General features: G+C 40.0%; 1 protein-coding gene across 1 annotated transcript; it reads right to left on the bottom strand.

Annotated features, from left to right (window-relative positions):
• Window positions 1–1,499: 1,499 nt before the first annotated feature.
• Window positions 1,500–21,582, bottom strand: cpe (carboxypeptidase E). The gene is made up of 9 exons (XM_074629514.1): window positions 21,120–21,582; window positions 8,343–8,539; window positions 7,930–8,097; window positions 6,410–6,527; window positions 5,873–6,055; window positions 5,516–5,655; window positions 4,868–4,967; window positions 4,540–4,658; window positions 1,500–2,670 (listed from the first exon to the last, which is right to left on the bottom strand). Exons 1-9 carry the CDS (start codon window positions 21,391–21,393, stop codon window positions 2,572–2,574), a joined length of 1,398 nt encoding a protein of 465 aa, XP_074485615.1. The 5' UTR covers window positions 21,394–21,582; the 3' UTR covers window positions 1,500–2,571.
• Window positions 21,583–21,618: the final 36 nt, after the last annotated feature.

Raw genomic sequence — 21,618 nt, 5'->3', positions numbered from 1 at the left:
TCATGTGCCTCTGTGTCCTCCTGTGTCCTCCGGTGTCCTCTGATGGCCTCCGGTGCTCCTAATGGCATCTGCAAGATTTCACAGACCGGAAGAAAACAAGCAGTAAGAGCTGATCTGAGGTCTGCTGTCCAGCTGCTGTCTATGAGAGCCGGCTGTCAATCACTCGCGAACTCCGACCAAACGGTCAAACTAGGCAGCGCTGATCAAATATGAATCAATATTATGTCACGTTAATTCCTATTTCTCGCCTCAAATGTTTTCAGTATCATCTTGTAGTGTACGGTTTAGCTGTAAAACAATTATAATAACAGATACACCAACGATAGGTCACAAACAGTCAATGCCAAGTAGCCTTATAAAAACAAATAAATGCAAAAAAAGTTGAAATGATAGGCTACAATTCCTACAGGACTTCTTCACAACTGAAACATATTTCTGAGGGACTTTTCATATTATACTGTTTTATTACATTGTGTAGCCTACTATATTATATTTCTATATTAATGCCGATGAAAACTAAGTAGCTTATAATTACTTATGCAGTATAATATTATATATTAGTCGGTGTATGCTGTCATAGTAGCCTACATGGTGTAATATTCTTACATATAGCCTACTACACTTTGATGACTTTGTAGCGACTAATCCCACCACTGTGTCACTTCACTTGAGACAATATGGCACTATTGTTCATGGGTGGTTTTACTCTAGTAAAGTTATATTTTTATTTCTATTCATATTTTTAGCTTATATAGCTCTAATTATTATTTTATTATTGTTGTTGTTGTTGTTGTTGTTATTATCATTATTTAACTTTTCTCTATTTATCTGTACTTTTTTCTGTCCCTGTGCTGCTGCAACACCTGAATTTCCATTCTGGAGATCAATAAAGGCTTATCTTTTCTTATCTTATTGGACTTTTTGTAAGGGAATATATTTGAAATGTAAAAAGCACCCAAAAATATCAAAACAATTAATTCTTTTCCAACTTCTTTTGTAGTATATTAACCCTTTGACCTTCTTTATACATTTAATTAAGAATTTTAAATCATAAGAATTAATTAATCATCACAAGCAAGGTACTTTTAATACTTTTTACTATTAAATGGTAAAAATTTGACTAAATGTTATTTCACTCTCACCTAAGACTGCATCTGTAGACCTCTCTAAAGGAAGGATCCTAAATATCTCATCGTACCACATACAGTATTAACTGTAGGGGGCACCAACTCAACCCATTCCAGTTACATACATCTCAAATTCAGATTTATTTAGTTTGAATGTAATGTCCCTTTATAAATACTAGGGAGTAAAAAGAGGGGTGTTTTTGAGTTCTGAGGGACTAACAGGCTCAAACCAAAACTTAATCCTCACTAATTTGCACTATTCAGCCTTATTAAGAAGAGCAGTACAGTTAACACATGTAGGAAGCTCCCAGTCTCAGTCTGGTGTGACTATGCTCATCTGAATGAGCTAAAACAAAGGCGACAAGACTCCAGTTCGACAACAGAAAGAGGGGAGTTTTATTGATCAGTTCATTCTTTACATGTGTAACTGTTTTTATAGATATACATTCAATAAATCCTTTATGTGGTCTCAAACCGCATCCATACAGTCAGCTAAACTTCCTGTGTCCACTCAGAAGATTAGCGTTAATTTATCCTTGAAAAAAACAACTTGTATACATGTACCACAGTTCCTTATGTACCACAGTATTACCTGTGTAGGAATGTCTTTGGGTAGACAGAGGAGGACAGATTTATAGGTGTATTGGCCTTGTTTTCTTTTATTTATTGTTTTAGTTAAAAACCACACATTTCTTGCTATACCTATAGTTCATAAATACAGTATATATTATTACCATTCATCTTGTGCTAAAATCAAAGCTGTGCTGCAGTTAGTTTAAAAAAAAAATCTCAACATCAATAACATACAGGAAAAATGGGCTTGCCTGTATAGATTGTTTACAATATAATGTATACAGTGATTTTACAGTGTTTTTAATGTCTAATATTCTCAAAACTATAGCATTGTATTTTTTATTTTACAGTGCGTGTGTGCAAGTTTACAGTCGCCTATAAAGCGTTTGTGTTGTTTGCGTTGTACTTGTGTATTTGCACTAAAGCCTGGAGAAACAGAGACATTTAAAACAGGAAAAAATTATGACTTATTTTGGACAGAGCCATGTGGTAATGATGTAAACAGCTCTTTTATATACATAGTTACTCAGTCACTCATTGGTTATATAGATGGGTGCCATGGTTACCAAATCACATGTACGATAAAGAACACAATACCACAGAAATCAACACCGATCTCACTGCCGACAAACTACCTGCAGATTCCTCCCATGCCCCTCAGTATATGTGTCTGTGTCTGCAGGATGTTCTACAGGAGTATGAGGCAAACCATTACAGTAATAAACAGTAATAATCAATTCAAATAATGATCGAAAAAGAACAAAACAAATGAGGAGACAATATATTCTTTTTTTCAGAGTGGACGGGCACACAGAATGTTGAATATATTACATCGATGTGTGGACGGTCCGATCATCGGCCAGAATAACGTTTAGAAGTTCAGTGTCTCTGACATCATCTTCCACCAGTCCATCAGCTCCTCCCGCTCCTCTTCCTTCCTCTCCATCAGAGACTCCAGCTCAAAGTCCACCTGAGACAGAGGGACAGCAACATATGAGATGTGAAAGATGCAGTACAGTTTTTCTTATTTTTACAGATTTCAATTTGTAATTGTGCCACCAAAGACTGAATTTATTTTTATTTTTTAGACATAACTTATTAATTGACAAGCTAAGACTCCTCCTGGAGGGCTTGAAAGGACAAGGCTGTTCTTATTCTATATTATTTTATTATTCTATTATTATTATTATTATTATTACCGTATCCCATGAGAAGACAAAACCATCAGTCTCTATAGTCCCTTTTTACAGCAACCATCTTAACATGTCATTGCACGGAGGTGTACTTAATAAGATGAATTATGGCCCTGTTCCATTTAGGTATGTCAGGACCCTGGTATTGTACATGCTGGCTTACTGGAAAGGCTGTGTCACTAAATACAGCGGGACCATATAAATATATAACCACTGTTATACCATATCAAAATGACTGCTGTGAAAAGGGCCTATACTTTCCATCTATGTGTGGCTCTCAGCACCAAACCAATTCATTCCTAAGACATGAATCTTTACAACGTGTCACAAATTAATTTCTTTTTTTTGTTTTAAATAAAAATCTCAGGAATTTCTAAAAACAACTAGTCACTGTAGTTTTTAGCACTCAAACAGAAGTAAATACTGCATTTGCTAAGGACTATTTTCAACCAGAGGAATACGACACATTTGGTGCCCTATAGCAGTGGTCATCAACCACATACAGTATGTGTAAGGGACAAGGGATATATACAGTATATATATTATTAGCTTATATGAGATCAGCGTGAACCAGCAACAGCAGTTGACTGAGGAGTGATGGTTGAAATGAATGCATTCTGATTGGCAAGAAATATTAATCATCTTTAACCGGTTTAAACATTATTATGCAATGTCCTGATTGGTGGAAAAGCCTGTTGAATTGTTTGTCAGGTCAGGTAAGGTAAGGTCACTCTCAGAGAGCCTGAAGCAGAAAGTTGACATGGAAAACTGCAGCTGTATGCATTGATCTTGCCAACTTTGTGTTGTGTAGGCTACTAGCTAATAATAAGCTGACTGATGGATTTAAAATGTCTTTTGTACCCCTTGAAAAGAACGCACATATTTGGGGTTGATAAATCATTCCTAATAAAATTATTTCCATCTTGATTGTTTTGGGGGTTGTTTCAATATACAAAGAAAAAAATGCAAGATATCCTAAATACCAGAATGCATTTTTAATAAGCCGTATGTGGCCTGTGGGCTGTCAGTTGACGGTCACTACTCTAGAGAGTATTTCCGGCCACAGAACAGAAAAAAAACACAAAGTTGTACCCCAATACAACTATGTGGCTCACTGATGTGGTTTTAATGAGGTCTCGGAATAAGCTACATAACTCTTTGGCTACGCAGGCAATACTTCTTAGCAGCATGTATTCATTGTTGGTTTGGTCTTTTTATGGGATTTGTTGACAATAAAGAGCTTTTAAATAGGCATCATTTTATTTTAAACAGTCAACTTTAAACAGTTGCGAACCTTTGAATTAAGGGATCAAATGTATTCTGTTCTTTTTGGGTAATTTTCAGTAGATAATCCCTCTCTGGATATAAATTGTTAATAGGAAACCAGGCGGAAATGAGGCATCAAATCCTAACTGGACACTTGGTGTCTTCTCTGCTAGAGGTGCCTGATTAGAGTGATCAAGCTTAAGTTTCATTTCCAAATATTCCTCAATTCGTTATACGGATTTCTTACTCACATGCTCAAATATTAGAATATTTACATTGCATTGATTGAACCAAAAGTGCTATTTCTCTTGTAAATTTGAAGTGATCACACAGTGAATGTGAGGCAGATTCTGGTTGGTTCAGTTGTCTGTGAGTCTCACCCTGGTAGCAGGGCTGTGGGGAACAGCCACCTTCTTGATGACAGTCAGGTATCCTGGGGCAGAGGCTGCTACTTTGTAGTTTCCTGGAGCCAGGAGGCGCCAGTAGTCTCCATCTTTGGCTGCAAAACACAGATTTTCTCATTAATACACGTATGTAAGCAACAGCTGGATGAGCAGGTGCAAATACATATAAGTGGCTGAAAAAGGTGGTGCAGTACCAGTTTTGTCCACCAGATGACATTACAACATCTTACTAATACATTTCTCACATCACACCTCATGTCAATGGGTGTCAGGATTGTGTGTATTTTGCACTGGATGCTGATACCTGTGGTGAGGTCGTGGTCAATGCCCTCCACAGAGACGCTGGCGTTGGAAATGGGGTTTCCCTGGAGGTCGCGAACAAAGCCTTTTACACCACGGTGGACCTACAAACACACACACACACACAAAGAGGCATAATTAAGGCTTGGTTCAAGGAAAGAGGGGGGAAACGTCTCGTTGGGGTTGGGTGTAAATGGTATGGTGCTATTTGGAGGCGAATAGAAATGAGACAAGGACATTTTGGATGTTTTACATGACTGTAAAAAATCATGAACCATGGGGATAAAATGCACAAACAGAAAAACGACAACATTGACAACAACCAATGTTATGTTTGCAAAGGTGGAAGTAATGTTGTCATATGACAACAAAACCTCTAAGGTTAGGGTGGATGGTTGTGGCTTGGCAAAGTTTGTTGGATGGCAACCAACTTTAAGTAAGCTAAACGTAACCATACCTTGACTATAAAGGTTTACATTATTAACATTTTATTCCCCTGAGATAGAGCATCTTGATTTGACTTTTGAGTCATCGTTTTTTCGAATGGTAATTTAGAGTAACCTCATAGGGATTCATTAAAACCAGATTCAACTAGACAACTAGACACACATAGGATACTGTATATATTCATAGTCCTGGTGGTGCTGCCTACCTGCTCGATGTAGTTGACCAGTGAGTCGCGATTTTGCTCCCAGTAGGTCTTGAGTGTGTCCTCATTGGGGAACTTGTCACAGCTGAGCTCCAGAGTGATCTCAAAACAGTTGCTGCTGAGGTAGTTGAAATCCTGCATTCCTGTAAAAAAACAGGGAGAAAGAGATTGCAGTGATTGCATGATCAGGGTCTTAAACCCACCAAAGCACCCCACATTGTCCCATATATCACATATACAGTAACTCTCAAATATTAATATTAGTATCAGCCTCAACCATATCTAGCCTAGTTTTAACATGTAAGCCCAGGCGTCTCTTTATCTGCAAAACACCAAACCACATATATTAATGTGTCTTACCTCCTGGCACGCTGTACCAGGCCCCTCCGTTAGTGATGCCATCCTTGAAGCTGGAGTCGTCGTCGTTCTTACGGCAGGGGGGTCGGTTAGGGTCGGACATGACTGGGTTGTACATGGAGTAGGCCTTCGCCAGAGACTTGAACATCACATCATCTGGACTGGAACTGTACTCATGAGTAGAGCCTTAGAGGAGGAGCGAGAAGGGAAGGGATGTTTAGACAGCGGCTGTGATAAAGTATAAATTAATGAATGACCTGCTGCATCTGCAACACATTAAATTTGTGCCCACGCAAACACATGTTGTGTACTTTTAGTTATAATGCACAGGAAGCAGTAGGAGAAAACATTTTCCATCTGATTTAAATTAGTTACGGCATTCTGAAGAAAAACTATTAAAATGTTTGTTGTTTCATTTATAGGTCAAATATCAGTGGAAACATTCTCATATAGAACAAGGGAACGTTTTATATATAATTTAACAACCCAAACAGAAAAAAAACCAAGGGTGTGTTTGAGATTGTGTGTGAGTTTATGTACCAGTGCGGGTCTCATCATATGGGTAGTTGGCCACCACGTCTCCTCCATGCAGGTTGGCTGAGAGGACGAAGGGGATATCCATGATCCAATGGATCACTGCCTTGGTCTCTGGAGCCAGCTGCAGAGGCAAAAACACACACATTACAAATACAGTACTTAAAACACATAGTGCACCTGTAAGCAAGTCAATGAGGCAATATAACCACGCCCAAACTACACGCCAGATGCCTTATAAAGCTATAAAAGGTAAGTCTAGTGATATTCTATATTTTTCTCATTGATCCTACTGATAAGTAAAGCCTGATCTAGTTTATTCCTCTGTTCCATAGAGAGCTCCATCGTTGCAAAAAACTATTAAAACACATCCTCCACTGTAGCACTGGGTGTCATGTCCCTTCATTATGATGAACATGGGCTCTGTAGTTTGTTTTAAACCTGCAATAACTGATTCTATTTGGCCACTTGGGGGCAGCAGAAACAGGGCATGTCCAGTATATTGCTTATTTACACATTCAGCGGATACAGCAGCATTAACATTCATTTTGGGTTGTGTTTCTGTCCAACTGGCGGATATTAATCCAATATTCGCTCTCTTTTAGCTCTGATTTTGGTCTCTACCAACTCCTGAGGGAAATATCTGTGTTACATCCATTGCATCCAGGTCCCGTATCTAAGTTGTGTTTTTCTTGTTTCCAGTTTTCAGTTGTTATTTCCTGTTTTATTTCGGTATACTCACCTGTGTCTCTTGTTTCAGATACTTCCTGCACTTGTGTGTGTGGAATTTCAGACGCAACCATAGATTATAACCGTTTTAAATCAATCCCACATACACCATTCTGCTGCAATAAATACTCATTAGAGAACTAAACGTTTGAGTTTTTTAGTCCTGTTTGAGTAACGTTTGCTACAGAGGCCAGATGTTTTAGTTGTTGTTTTAAGATCAATAAATTATACTTTATATATTTGTGACACGTTTATAAAGATTTTAGTTTTGCCAGAGTGGGCTGGTTTCCACCCCATTGGGCTACTTTTGATTAAGTTGGGCTGGTTAAAATAGCGTTGGGCTGGTAGATGAAAGTTGGGCTGCTTTTTGAACATATTGTAAAAACAATACAATTTGTGTATTTGAATGTCTGACTGCACTCTTTGTGGGTTGTGATAGTATATTTAACTAACATTTTATCTTTGGTTATTTGATGCAGATATGATGCTTTGTTTGCTTATGATGTGTTTTCTATTGTGCATGTAATGGTTTGGGTGTCAGGCAAGGTTATAATTTGGACTGTTATTTATTGAATTGGGTGGGTTTTAAGTTGTGATTGGGCTGGAAACTGTCAATCCGATCTGGCAACGCTGAAGGATTTACATGGTCAGTAGGAACTAATGGGTTTAGGGCTGAGTGCCACTGATAGGGCAGACAAGTCGGAAAGTATTGAGTGAGGCGTTGTTGTTTTGGTCCTTTCATGTTTTGGTCTTTCCCAACCTCGTCCTTTAATCACTCATGCTGTCTGTTTGCGTACCTTGGTGTTTTCATCCACGGCCTTCTTCATGTTCTGCAGCAGATGGTTGTTGGCTCCACCCTCTCGCTCGTTGATGTAGATGATGCGATCCAGATCGGGGAAGTTACGGTTCAGATCCACCCCCTGCGCGTTACTGCGACCCACAAACCAGTCCTTGATCTCTCCAGGCTGAGCAGGAAACAGGAGAGGATGTTCAGACATACTGTGTAAACTGCATATCAGTGAAGAGAAGCGAGACAGTGTCTGGAGCTTTAATAATTACTATTCCTGCTGTGTATATGTGATTTAAAGCCAAGAGTTGTGGTTACTAAGTCGATGTTTGCTGTCTTGTAAACTTAATCCGTCTGGTGCTAAATCCTCGGATCAGGTTTGTGTACACGCAGCAGGGTGTTTTTGTCGTGCTGTGTCATCACCTGTGAAGCGGCCTTTTCGAAGCCGTCTGGGTTCATGGAGGGCATGAAGTGGATACGGGTGTTGTGGACAAGATCGATGATTGTCTCGTTGCCTTGCTGGTACTGGTTGCACAGGTACTGAGCCAGGTTGATGAGCAGCTCTCTGCCCACGGCCTCGTTGCCGTGCATGTTGGCGATGTACTTAAACTCAGGCTCACCTGCAGGGAAGAGATAGACTCTTGTTGTGTTACTGCGACACAGACGGACATTTTGTATTCTACCTTCATCTGTACAGCGTCTTCACGGCTCAGAGCGAGAGGCTGAACTGAAAACCAATCACACTTCACACAACTGGGCCACGTAATCACAAAGAGGAATATCACAATAACGTCACCATCTTTGTAAGAAGAAGCCATTTTTAGTCAGTAATCATGGAAACAAACATTTATCTCTTTTGAACCACAAGAAGGTCACTGATGAAACATTTGTTAGGGAGGTTTACCCTGGACACACACACACACACACACACACACACAATCACACACACACCATTAGACACCAGCAGTGACAAACACACTGACTCATCAGCTGAAAGGTTAAACACAATTGAATGTTGCAGTCCAGAACTCCATTTGGACAATAATGGCCCGAGAGACGGTGGCTTATTGAGTGACGCTGTCACACATTGTTCTGCCTGAATCCTGCTGGAGTGACAGGTCTGGGGTCAGATCCGACTACATCACAGAGAGTTGCACTAAAGAACATTATGTTACAAAATTGGGGAAATTAGGGACAAACAAACCTCATGCTGTTTGTAGTTTTTGTAATTTGAAAGTCACCTTTCATGCTGTCACTGCCCCCCCAAAAAGCACTAATATTTCAGCACTAAAACAGCATTTAAAATTCATATAGGCACAATGGTTTTCAGACATTTGACATGTGAAAAGTGAATCAGAAAAGCTGTTTCACATTTGATACACATGTGAAATGTGTGGGGTTATCCTCAAGTAAAATGCGTTGGGGTTTTTTCAACCAGGACTGCAACCAACAATAACTTTCATTATTGATTAATGTGAAGATTATTTTTGCGATAAATCTTTTAGTCTAAAAATGTCACAAAATGCACCAAGATGACATCTTCAATGTCCAACCAATTTAGATTGGTTCCCTATAAGCCTCACTACGCAATTCTGTCTGCCACCGCATACGACTTATGGATCGTATAGAGAACTACATACAGCGTTGGAGGCGACTCCCGTTCATTCCTATGAAAGTTGCTCAGTGACGCATGAAGCCAAAATGGCCCGACTGCCCAGTGATAAAGTACCCGGATCTTCCGCATCCATTGGGCTCCTTGAGCAGGCGCTGTAGCGTTTCCTTTAACCCCGCCTCCCAGCCCTCGGTCTGGGGCTCATTCACATGAACGGAGGAAGGGAAATAACTCTGGATTCAGCTATTAGTGCATTTTACAACTTTTAATACCTAATTATTTAAATAAGGTTTATTCAAGTGTTCATATTGGGAAGTTGATTCACCTCAAAAAAATGATCCACTGAGTTACAGACGTCTCTTTTCCAATGTAAATCTATGGGAAAAAGTATTTTTGGGCCCAATGGCATCACGTGACGGACACAGACGTTGTAGTACCACCGTTTGGCCACAATGAGAGTTTGCTTCAAAGCCCGGCGCTCTTCCTGGGGACTTGGTACGATCTCCCTTGGGGAAAAAGGCTTGATTTATGAAATGCGTCCACCATTGCGCAACCAAAACAAGAATAGGACAGCGCTATTTTCCCCTAGTAGCTATCCAATGTCAATGTAAGGTTTTTACGGTTACTATCTCCAGCAGCGGAAAAGCCGGACGGTGGAACAACAGAAGCACTGTAGAAAACAAAATGCAGTGTGTTGTTGGTAGTTGCTAGGCTCTGAGGAAAACGGAAAGCGACCTGGTTGTCTTTGCAACTGTAATACCACTTGAAAACACTAGGGAGGGAAAAGTTGTCTTTAGCCACTATGTTGATCTTTGCCTAGTGACACTTTGACAGCTGACTAACACTTAACTGAATCCAGTTACTAACTGCTGTAATCACCAGTATCATTAAATTTGTTGTCCAATACTGTTTTCACAGTTGCACAACTGTTTCCAGTAAAAACATCAAGGGGCCTCAACTTTTATGTGCTGTTATGTCTGTTCAGCTCGCTGCGTAACTTTGCACCTACATGCATAGTGAAAGCAGATGAGATATAAAACAGACCACATTTGAGAAGCTGGAGATTATCTGGCTTTCGTTTCTTGATAAATGACTTAAACAACTCAATGATATCAGAATTGTTGTCGATTAACCAACTTATCATTTCCCTTATGCTGATGATTTCTCAACGTGTTTGATTATAACTGTGTTTCCTAGATTAACTGATGTTTGTTTGCCATGTCAGTGTACGGCCTTGAAAACTGGTTCTATATCTGAGAGCTATTTATATCAGCATGCTGTGTTTTAATGACCACGGCTCTAACCATCTGTTTAATATACTAATAATGTGTACCTAGTCTTCTGTGAGTCTCTTCATGCAAGCAAATACAAACACATACACAATAGCATGAGAGAAGTGCTACTAAGGTGCTATATAATGCCCTTTAACAAAATGACAAAGAGCATGACAAAGTATGAGCTACGGTGTACGGTGAACACACTCTTGATTAACTATAAAACAGGGATTAGCGGCTTTCTGTGGCTGTACGAGAATAAAGGAACTTCTCCGATCGCTGAGGAATAAAAAAAAAAAATGTCTTTTGTTCAGATCAGTTATGAAATGTAGCCCGAGAGCGGCAGATGGCGAGGGGTGTGTGAGTGTGTGTTTGAAGCCAAACTGCAGCAGGGGTCCAGTTTTTATTGAGGGCCTTTTTGCGTGTGTTTTTATTGTTTTTTTACTCTGATTTGGCCAATTATCTGGGATTCTTTTTCTCCTATTTCAACTTTTCACGTCATTAAATTGAATTTGTTGCATGTGTAAAAATAATCCTTTCAACATGCAAGTGCACATGTGTGTCAATATTTTTCACATTTGCATCTTTTTGATCCATTTCAGTGTATTTCTTTGAGTGTTTGATGTATCCCAGTGGCTACACACACACACATGCATACACCGCCCAGCACACATCTGGTAGTCAGGTTATTTTTAAACACTCGAATCTGGTTCCTCTCGGAGTTGCTGCTAATGATTTCAAGACTACAATTAACCCTTTCTGTTCTGACATTGGTGAATGGTTTTACAGGTCTGACAGAGCTGTCAAACACATGCACTCACACGTTCATACACACACGCACACACTTTGAAGTCGGACTCTGCCAACATGAGTTACTATGATTCAAGCTATTACACAGATGCTCAGTATCTGGAGACCTTTCTTTCCTCACAACACATGTAGGTAATGATGAATTTACAATGAGGAGGGTTAATGATATTTCACTGCAAAAATCGTTTTGTATTAATATCACTAATTATAATCTTTGCTAGCTCACGCTTATGTAACAGCTCTCTTTACACACATTTTTGACCAGAGGGTGCACTTTTGCACAAAGGCGACGAGCATGATGCGTCACTGCGTGGGTGGAAAACATCAAAATGTTGTTTCCCCTCTGGAGCCGAATGCGTCTTCTTCTATCTTTTTTTTTCTAAATTCATTCCTTTTCTTTTTTATCAAACTCTCTGTACCTCGCTGAGCTTTTATTGTCTTGCAGGGGGAAACAGAACCACTTAGATGGGTGTAGGAAAAAAGCATAGTTGGGCTTAAAATAAGTATAAACTAAGATACTTAAATACTACAATATGTACAGAAACATGAAACATAAGTACGGAAAACACGTCACAAACGTCACTAACGTAACTTTGCCTTGCCGACTGGGCTGAATTAGGTACAGGTACAGGACAACAGCAGCATACAAAGGCAGAAAAGGGGTAGTTTGCACACTAATTATTGCAAACTCCCAACATTTTAAAGCGGGCCTATTATGCTTATTTTCAGTTGCATAGCCCAGTCTGCTCTGATTGGTCAGCTGGGCTGGGCTTTGTAACTTTACAGATCTTTTACATACAAAAAAAATGATTTAACACACTAAAGGGAAGCGAAAAATCACAAAAGCATAATAGGTCCCCTTTAAGAATGCAGCTTTTCAACATTCAAGGATCTCCCTCCAGGCAAATACAGTATGTGAGCAAAAATGTGGGTGTTATTTTGCGTCATGTGTTCTCCAAATCGTAGGTGGAGCTGTCATTTGTATTGCAACTAACTATTAATGTGTTCATTGTTTAGAAAATTGTGAAACACCGCAGTTGACACAGTTTTCCTAGACATGAAGTCTTGTTTTGTCCAACCAACAGTCCAAAACCCAAATTATATTTAGTTTACGATAATATAAAACAGAAAAAAGGTGGTAAATCTTTACACTGCAGAAACTGGAGAACGATTTTTGTTTGATGTTTATTTAAATGTTTAGTCAATTATCAAAACAGTTAGTAATATTTTTTTGTCAATCAACTGAATTACTTGCTCTTTTACATTTCTGCAAGCTTGTTTCCTTGGTTTTTATACATTTTACATGTGAAAACATATGAGAGAGATCATCTCGAATATCCCTAATCGGTGGAGATCTCCTAAATGTGTGTAAAAGTCTGAGCTCCTCACTTAAACTCCAGGTGATTTTATCTCTCCACAGGTCAATACGACACATCTGAGGCTGACTAAACCCACTGCATCATCTTACGCTTTGTCAGGAATTACCAAGAGTGTCTGGCAGGTGATCGATACGGTCTCCTAGGTGACCGTGTAATAATGAGTGCAGCTGCAACGTCATTAGGGAAGCACCACATTAGAGAGCTCTCAGTCGTCGTGGCAACCCTGACACGGGCAGGTGCTTAGGGAGACAAATCAAGTCGGGGGTTGAGTAAACACACTCTCACTCTGCGTCTGTCTGCCTGTCTCGTGTACACACACACACACACACACACACAGATAGAATAATGCTGAAATGCTGGGTCATATAATAGCTGATACGTGTTCATGGAGCCAAAGTCCCAAACCTTCTCCTAGAGCTCGTCACTTCTGTAACTCAACCAGATTTCTCTCAGTTTTCAATTTTATTTTCAACAACAAAATACACCGAACACCTGCTGCGTTGTCAACTAATTATTATTTTCATTATCAATTCAGCTGCAGATTACTTTCTCAATTAATTAATTAATTGTTTGGTGTATTAAATAGTTCACTGTAATGTCAGAAAATAGTGATGCCTTTAAACGTCAGTCCAAAATTCAGAGATATTTAGCTGACAAAAAAATCAATTGATTTTCAAAATAGTTGCTCATTAATTTTCTGTGAATCAACTAATGTAGCCCGGTCGCACGAAAAAAGGCGTGTGAGTGGCATGATAACGGGCAAGGCAAAAGCATAAAATAAGAACTCTGTTATTGCTTTTGGTGTGTCATTTGTACACCATGTAGTCTGTACTGACTGCAATGTAAACGCATCCACGTACACTCAAAGCTAGTGACGTAGAATAAAAAGTGAGATAGACCACTTATGTTGGACGGGTGGGGACACAGGACTTTCAACCAGGAGACCAATGTTCGAGACCGGCGTTTTGTTTTGTAAGCTACGTAAGCCTGTAAGTGACGTTTATGACGTGTTTTCCGTACTTATGTTACGTTGTTTCTGTAATTATTGTACTTAGTTTACGTACTTATTTTAAGCCTATATGACATTTTTCCTAAATCTAAGTTAGCGGTTTTATTGCCCCCTGCTTCTACTGCACCTTCAAACACGTGTGTAATATTCACGCCTCGGCGAGGCAAAACGTGACACTGACACGCTATCCTCTGGTGGACAGGCGGGTCTGTCTCACTCTTTGGCCTGTTATCGCAACACAGTCTCACGGCAGTTCATGAAATAGTCACGAAATTGTATGTATTTGATTCGTGTGCATAGACACAAATTTCCCTTTTTCTTTTCTGATGCTCCGCTCGACTCTCAACAACGTATTTTTTGTACGTTTTCCTACGAATGTCCAGCAACACGTGAGGCATGTGTCAATTTCCGCTCCAGTCTTTTCAAAATAAAACCACTTGGTAAGGTTGAGGAAAAGATCGACTTGGTTAGATTTAGGCAACACAGCTTCATAGTTAGGTTTAGGAAAAGATTGCGTTTTGGGTTTAAATAATACCTTGAGCCTTAAATGATACCTTAGCTTAAGTACGGAAGTTACGTGACAAATAAATCAACTTTGACTTCTGGTTTCACACGGGGTATGAACGCCGGTCTCCTGGGCAAAAGTCCTGTGTTTTTAGACTCACCCATCCACCCTGACCTCCTCCCTACGCGTCGTTTGCAGCTCTATACTTACTGGTTCACAATTACGTGGATTACAAACAAATTGATTTCGTGCTGACTATTACGAAAAACATTTGAAATTTGTGTATGTACATGAATTAATACATTAAATTTTGTGACTATTTCACAAACTGCTGTGCGACTGGGCTGATTTTGAGTTGACTAATGTCTTAATCCATTAATTGTATCAGCTTTAATATTTATAACTGTGACATCCATATCCTACATTAATGTGTATCTACTGGTGTAAGATAGTAGTAACATTTGAACACCTCTTCATTTTAGCCAAGAGAAAAAACAATGATCGTTTTGTTAGCATTCACCCACAACAGTTTTTAGAAAATCGAGAGAATAAAAGGAATGTTGGAAAGAGAAAGAAAATGGAAATATGTGCAGGAAATAGCAAGAAACAGACAGGAGGCTTTGGCGGCAGAAGAAGCAAAGCAACATGAAGAAGAAAAAGAGGAAGAAGAGTGGTAGTCGGAGCAGAGTGAAGGCAGAGAGGAGGAGGAGGATGCATGTCGGTGTCTGATGTATAATATATGACTTCTGGCTGATGCTTTGGCCTTTCTCTCATCTTCTTTCCGTTTCTGCCTCTCCCTTATTCCCTCTACATGCTTTCACCCATCCCTCTTCTTCTCCCTCATCACCCTTACACTCCTGTTACCTTTCCCGTTTTCTCAATCATCATTCCTTTCTTATTTATCTCTGTTTTTTCGTCGGCTTGCCCTTCCTCTCAGCTGTTTTTGCCATCTTTGCTTGAGGAGGCTCCTCACAGCTAGACTGTCCAAACAATGCTCTTGGTTTATACTCTAATCTCCTCCATTGTAATGTGTTTTAAATCCATTTCTGTTTCGCTTTATATTCAATGTGTCATTCGATACAACCATACAGTATCCAGCAGTGTGTCTGAGCATCTGTGTGCGTGTTCACTGGGGATTACATACTTCCTCTGTCGTCTGATAAAACAGTCCATATGAGATGGTCTGCAGCATATTGGATGCAGCAATGCCTCATACTGACATGATTCTTTTTTTTTTCACCTTCAGACAAAGCCAAACCCATTACAAGATAGGGTTTCTCCTCATACTAGAAGCCTCCTAAATAGTTCCAGACATGAGAGTCAAATGAGTTTCGCCAGCTCTTGTACACTCAAATATGACCCAGCTGCAAGAAGTAAACACCTCCTTCTAATGAGAAAACATGTTTAGTGGTGGAAGAAGAAGAATTAAGGTCTTTATCACACTATAAAACTACTCCATTAAACATGAAAGTCCCACATCCAAAATCGTACTTAAGTAAACGTAGCCTATATAGACTGGGACTTGATACGGATTGACAGCTGCCTCCGTTGAATAAACAGCCAATAGGAACGCTCTCTCTCTCAAATGACCTGTTATTGGTCAAAGTCTTCCGTCACAGGCTAGATTTTTTTAAGCCTGAAAACAGAGCCATGAGGAGGTGCAGAAGTCTAGTTTTCTCTCAGAACACTTGAATTACAATATGCTGAAAGGTTATTATGGATTTTTTTCTACAAACTAGAGATTTTTTTTTATTGAAAACAGTTTCCTGCTGCAGATAGAAACAACATGATGAGAGCAGTGAGAGTGGACCTAAACAGTAGGCTATTTGCGGGCCGTAAAAACCAAAATAATGAGTCTAAAGACGCTATAACGCACTGTAGAGCTGAGGGGAACTGCAGTACACGTGTCCCCTTTCCAACCCGATTTCAAAGGAAGGCGTATAAATAGCACAACATTACACGGGCATTACCTTTGTGATGAGGACGCATTTTAGGCTATTCGTGTGTCATTTGTACAAATACGGTACGGTAACGTCTGCAGTTAGTTTGAGGCAACAAAATCACTCACTTAGGTTTAAGCAATAATAACCCCTTAGGTTTAGGAAAAACGTCATGGTTTGGCTTAAAATAAGTACGTAAACTAAGTAAAATATGTACAGAAACAACGCAACAAAACTACAGGAAAACACGTCACTAAAAAACATGTGACAAACGTCACTAACGTAACCTACAAAACAAAACACCGGTCTCGAACACCGGTCTCCTGGTTGAAAGTCGTATGTTAAAAGTTGTGTGTTTGTTGGACCCATCCACCATAAGTAATCTTTCTCCCTTTTCATTCTACGTCACTGGCTCTGAGCGTAGCATATTTATGCGGAGCGTTTCCATTGCAGTACAGACGGCGTACAATGACACGCCATGCCTTGTGTATTATCGGGTCATTTTCGTGTGAACAGGCTGCCCTTTTGACATACAAGTAGTCATGTGATCCATTATATATGATTATATATTATAGATTATTTAAAGTGTAACTTAACCCCCAAGCGCCATTTTCAACCCATGAAATGATATATATTTATAAATTTGGTAAGAAATGTCAATATTAACACCCGCATTGATGTGGTTCATCACAATACAGTCGTATCATTTAGTTTACAGCTCAAAAAACACATGTAAGTGTGCAGTACCTCTTTAAGAACAGTACTTGAGTTACTTTCCCATCACTGCCTGTTTTCCTACACTGCATGTACTGTATATTAATATGTAACCAGTGTGTCTACACACTCTAGGCTATAGGCACTTCCTGTGCCGCAGTGGAGCCTATGACAGATGGCTGCTCTACTAACAGACGCATGAGCTCAGGACCATCGTCCTCCGGTAGCCGGCCAGCCAGCCAACCAGCCAACCACGAGCTGCCAGTCAGCTCAGTGCACTAAGCCGATCTGTTGCCCCGGCAACTGCTATTTCGGCTCCACCTTAGAGTTTCAACACACTGCGGGGTCAGATAAAATATTATTGGTGGTAGGGCACCTTAAAGGGGAAGCTTAAAAATGTTTCCGGTGTTTGCAGATTTCACAAACACACGTTTATCTTTTCTACCGCTGACTCTGAAACCGTCATCTTTTTAGCCTGTCAGTCTCTGAAGCTCTCCTCTCTGTTCCTTCTTGCTCTGGATGTTTTGCTCAGCAGAGGTGGAAGGGAGAGAGGAGGAGAGGGGAGGAGAAGGGAGGAGAAGGGAGGAGAGGGGAGGAGAGGGGGAGCTGCCCCTGTTGGTGAAGCAGCAGCTTGGAAACTCATCTGGTAGTAATAAGGTCTCCACATCGCTACTGTGACTCATGCGTGCGCACGCCCACCAGACTATTACGGGCTTATTTAGTACGTACATACGGTCATTAGACTCTGTGACCATGCACGCAGCTAAACACACACAACCTGTGGTGCGCCGTGACGACCACACAAATACACCCAGAGAAGAAAATACACCTTTACACAAAAAGACATATAGTTAAACACCACAAGCTGGACTGTAAACCATATATACAGTAATTACAGGCAATGTGTTTTTTCTTTTTCTTTTGAGGGCTCTCTTTCAGGGTTACTTGGATGAAATTAAGCACTTCCTGCTGTATGTAACACCTAAATCTACTGTTTAGAGTTGGACAGGAACCACTGACCCGTCCGTACCCAGACGTTCATTAAGGCTAAATGTACTACAGACTAATCCATTCATGTTGCATTATTGCTCTTGGTGCCAACGCAGTGTACTCTGACTATCAGGAGTACAACGGGTACCTTTTGTAACACTTTGTAGGACATGTTTTTCTGGGTGGTGCACTGAAATTTTATTTTGTTTTGGATTGAGAGTGTTTTCACAGTCTAATAACTAGGCTGTCATCGACCACAGAAATCCTTAGTCGACTAACACTCCTGCAGTTTTGTCGACTAATCGATTAGTTGATTTAAACGACGGATCTGGAAAAACTGAGTTTCTCCCCAAAACACTGCTTTAAATCTTGTGTATACCAGAGATGCGCTCATACGTTTCTTGGGAATAAGTCATTCAGCATGACAAAAGCATAAAAAACGAATAAACGACTAAAGAAATCTTAGTCGACTGAAACCAAAACGACCGATTAGTCGACTAATCGACTGAGAGGGGGCAGCCATAAAGGATATGCTTTTTAAAATTTGCACTAATACAGTATCCGTTCCAAATGTGCTTAATCAGAACGGGCCGAATGCTTGGCCTGTGTCCAGGGGCAGACTTTAACACCAACTAAAAGGGCCCCAAACAGCTATAGATGTATTATGATGTTTAGATATGAAAAATATTGAATTATGTTACTATTCTAACTCATTGTACCGCAAAATAACTTACAAAAGAACACCAAAGCACTCAATAATATGCAACTTAACTGTATGCTACTTACTGTGTACTTCTACTTCAGAGGAAAACACTGTAGTACTACATTTACCTGACAGAGAAATGTTACGGTTACGTTGCAGATTCAGATTTGACTCACAAAATATAACAATTAAAATATGATGCAACCCTATTAATAACTTTTATCAAGCTGGAGACAGCTTGAGATAATTCAGGCCCGTTCCTCCATTTACAGAAAGCTTTTGAATCGCAGGTACAACCAGTACAACCAGTACAACCGGTTTCTTTACTCCTCTGTGACAGTAAACTGAATATCTTTGAGTTGTGGACAAAACGAGACATTTGAGGACGTCATCTCGGGCTTTGGGAAACACTTATCAACATTTTCAACAACCATTTTCTGACATTTCATAGACTAAACAACTAATCGATTAATCGAGAAAGTAATCAACAGATTAATTGACAATGAAAATAATTGTTAGTTTGAGCCGTATAAGTGAAACCAGTCATTTAATACTGACCGGTGACTTTAGAGATGTGTTATCTACTGCCATCATATGAATTTCAAGGTGATGTTGCATAGACATATAGGCTACACTTTATGTGGATTTGTCCTCTATTCAGGCATGACTTTAGAAAAAGAAGAAGGTGCGTTGCATCTAAAAACAGCAGTGGTGCTTTGCAGTTGCTGTGACTGGTGTTAGTGTGTAAACTGCCCTTCAAACCACTATTAACTAACATTTGCTCACGTCTTCCCCTCTATGGTTTCTTCCATTCCTACCAGTATAGATAGATAGATAGATAGATAGATAGATAGATAGATAGATAGATAGATAGTAACTTTATTGATCCCGAGGGAAATTCAAGTTTCCAGCATCACAGTTCCATAGTGCAAATATATGTAAGCATATATGTGCATATGTTAGTAAAAAGGCAGTAAAAAAGTTAATAGTGCAAAGTACAAAGTATAAAACAATATACCAGATATAAAAATACAAGGAGATGAGGAAAACTGTTAAAACTGAATATAGTGCAGGGTAACAACTGTGATACACGACTAATAAAAAAAGTGGATATAGTGCAGAAGAGACTGTTAAAAATGAGTATAGTGCATTATTATCTGTCCTGCAGTGTGATGGAGATGATGGGAAGTCATGACATATCAGGTCTAACTGAGGAACATAATAACTGTTCCAACCCTATCAGGACTTCATTTAATATTCAGTCACAGACTTCTCCTCCCTCTTTAAATGAACTATTTTCTCTCATGTCATGCAGCCAAGACTACATCTGCTTTTGATTGGAAGGGATGTTATAGTTAAAAAAAAAAATGAGCCATTCATTCATTCATCCATGGGATGTTTTTTTTCTCAGCATCACGACTCAGGATAAGCACGAATAGAGATCTTTATCAACCAGCAAAATGGCGGCTTTGCATGGCTGATCCCACAAATCTCTCATCTCTAGATTCCTCTGAAGTGATGCAGCAGCAGCAGCAGCAGCAGCAGGCCTCATGCGCGCTCACCGCTTCTGCACGCACGCGACACACGACACACCTGCGCTCCTCCTATAGCCTACCTATGATCTCCTCTATATCAAATACTGATGATCTATTCTATATAATATACTGATCATCTCCTCTATATCATATACTGATCATCTCCTCTATATCATATACTGATCATCTCCTTTATACTGATCATCTCCTCTATATCATATACTGATCATCTCCTCTATACTGATGATCTATTCTATACTGATGATCTCCTCTATATCATATACTGATGAACTCCTTTATATCATATACTGATGATCTCCTCTATATCATATACTGATGATCTCCTTTATGTCATATACTGATGATCTCCTTTATGTCATATACTGATGATCTATTCTATATCATATACTGATGATCTCCTCTTTATCATATACTGATGATCTATTCTATATCATATATCTCCTCTATATTGATGATCTCCTCTATATATGATCTCCTCTATACTGATGATCTCATCTGGTCATTTCAGCTCACATCAAGTCCTTTCTGAATACACATTATTAATACAAATAAGAGGCTGCTATATGCGCAATGATGTGTTTGTGTATCTCAGCCTGTGGTGATGGTGGGTTATCCTACAGTGAAGGGCCTAAGTGATGCACATTCACCGCATTATTATGAAGCAGCACATTTTTTTTATTATCTATTGATGCATAAAAGCAGACTGACCAGGCTCGTGCGTCCCCGGGTTGTCGGACATCTCGAGCACCAGCAGCTCGCGGCCCTCGAAGCTTTCCCCGATGGTGTAGATGCGGCTGATGGTCTGACACTGCAGCCACACGGACACCAGCGCCTTCCGCAGCTCATCGTAGCGGTGGTACTCGAAGGAGATCTCACCAGCACCCTCGGTACCGGTACCGGTACCGGCTGCTGCTGCTGCTCCTCCACCGACCAGGGAGACCACCACGGCCCCGAGGAAAACGACCCAAGTGAACTGTTTCATCTCCTCGACGTGTCCTCTTTTTGTCTGTCTGTGTGTCTTCCTGCCTACGGCTTGGTCCCAAGCCTTATCTCTGTGCTGCAGCCTCACTGAAGGCTATAAATATCTCTCTCTCCTTCTGCTGCTGCTCTTCTCTCTCTCTCTCTCTGTGTGTGTCTGTGGTGTGATGCTGCTGCTGCTGCTCTTCTACCTGAGCTCTACTGACTCCCTCCACTGTCAAGCCACCAC

Source organism: Sebastes fasciatus, chromosome 3 (genome assembly GCF_043250625.1).
Source record: "Sebastes fasciatus isolate fSebFas1 chromosome 3, fSebFas1.pri, whole genome shotgun sequence".
Lineage (NCBI taxonomy): Eukaryota > Metazoa > Chordata > Actinopteri > Perciformes > Sebastidae > Sebastes > Sebastes fasciatus.
Note: the sequence above shows the minus strand (reverse complement) of the source record. Positions and strands in the feature narration are given on the sequence as shown.

Bases quoted from the DNA above. Each gene is read 5' to 3' on its own strand.
- cpe (XM_074629514.1), bottom strand. From the start codon at position 21,393: ATGAAACAGTTCACTTGGGTCGTTTTCCTCGGGGCCGTGGTGGTCTCC. The intron at 6,056-6,409 runs GTACATAAACTC...TCCTCCTCTAAG, and splicing joins ATATGATGAGACCCGCACTG to GCTCTACTCATGAGTACAGT. The intron at 4,659-4,867 runs GTATCAGCATCC...TGTGTTTTGCAG, and splicing joins TGACCACGACCTCACCACAG to CCAAAGATGGAGACTACTGG.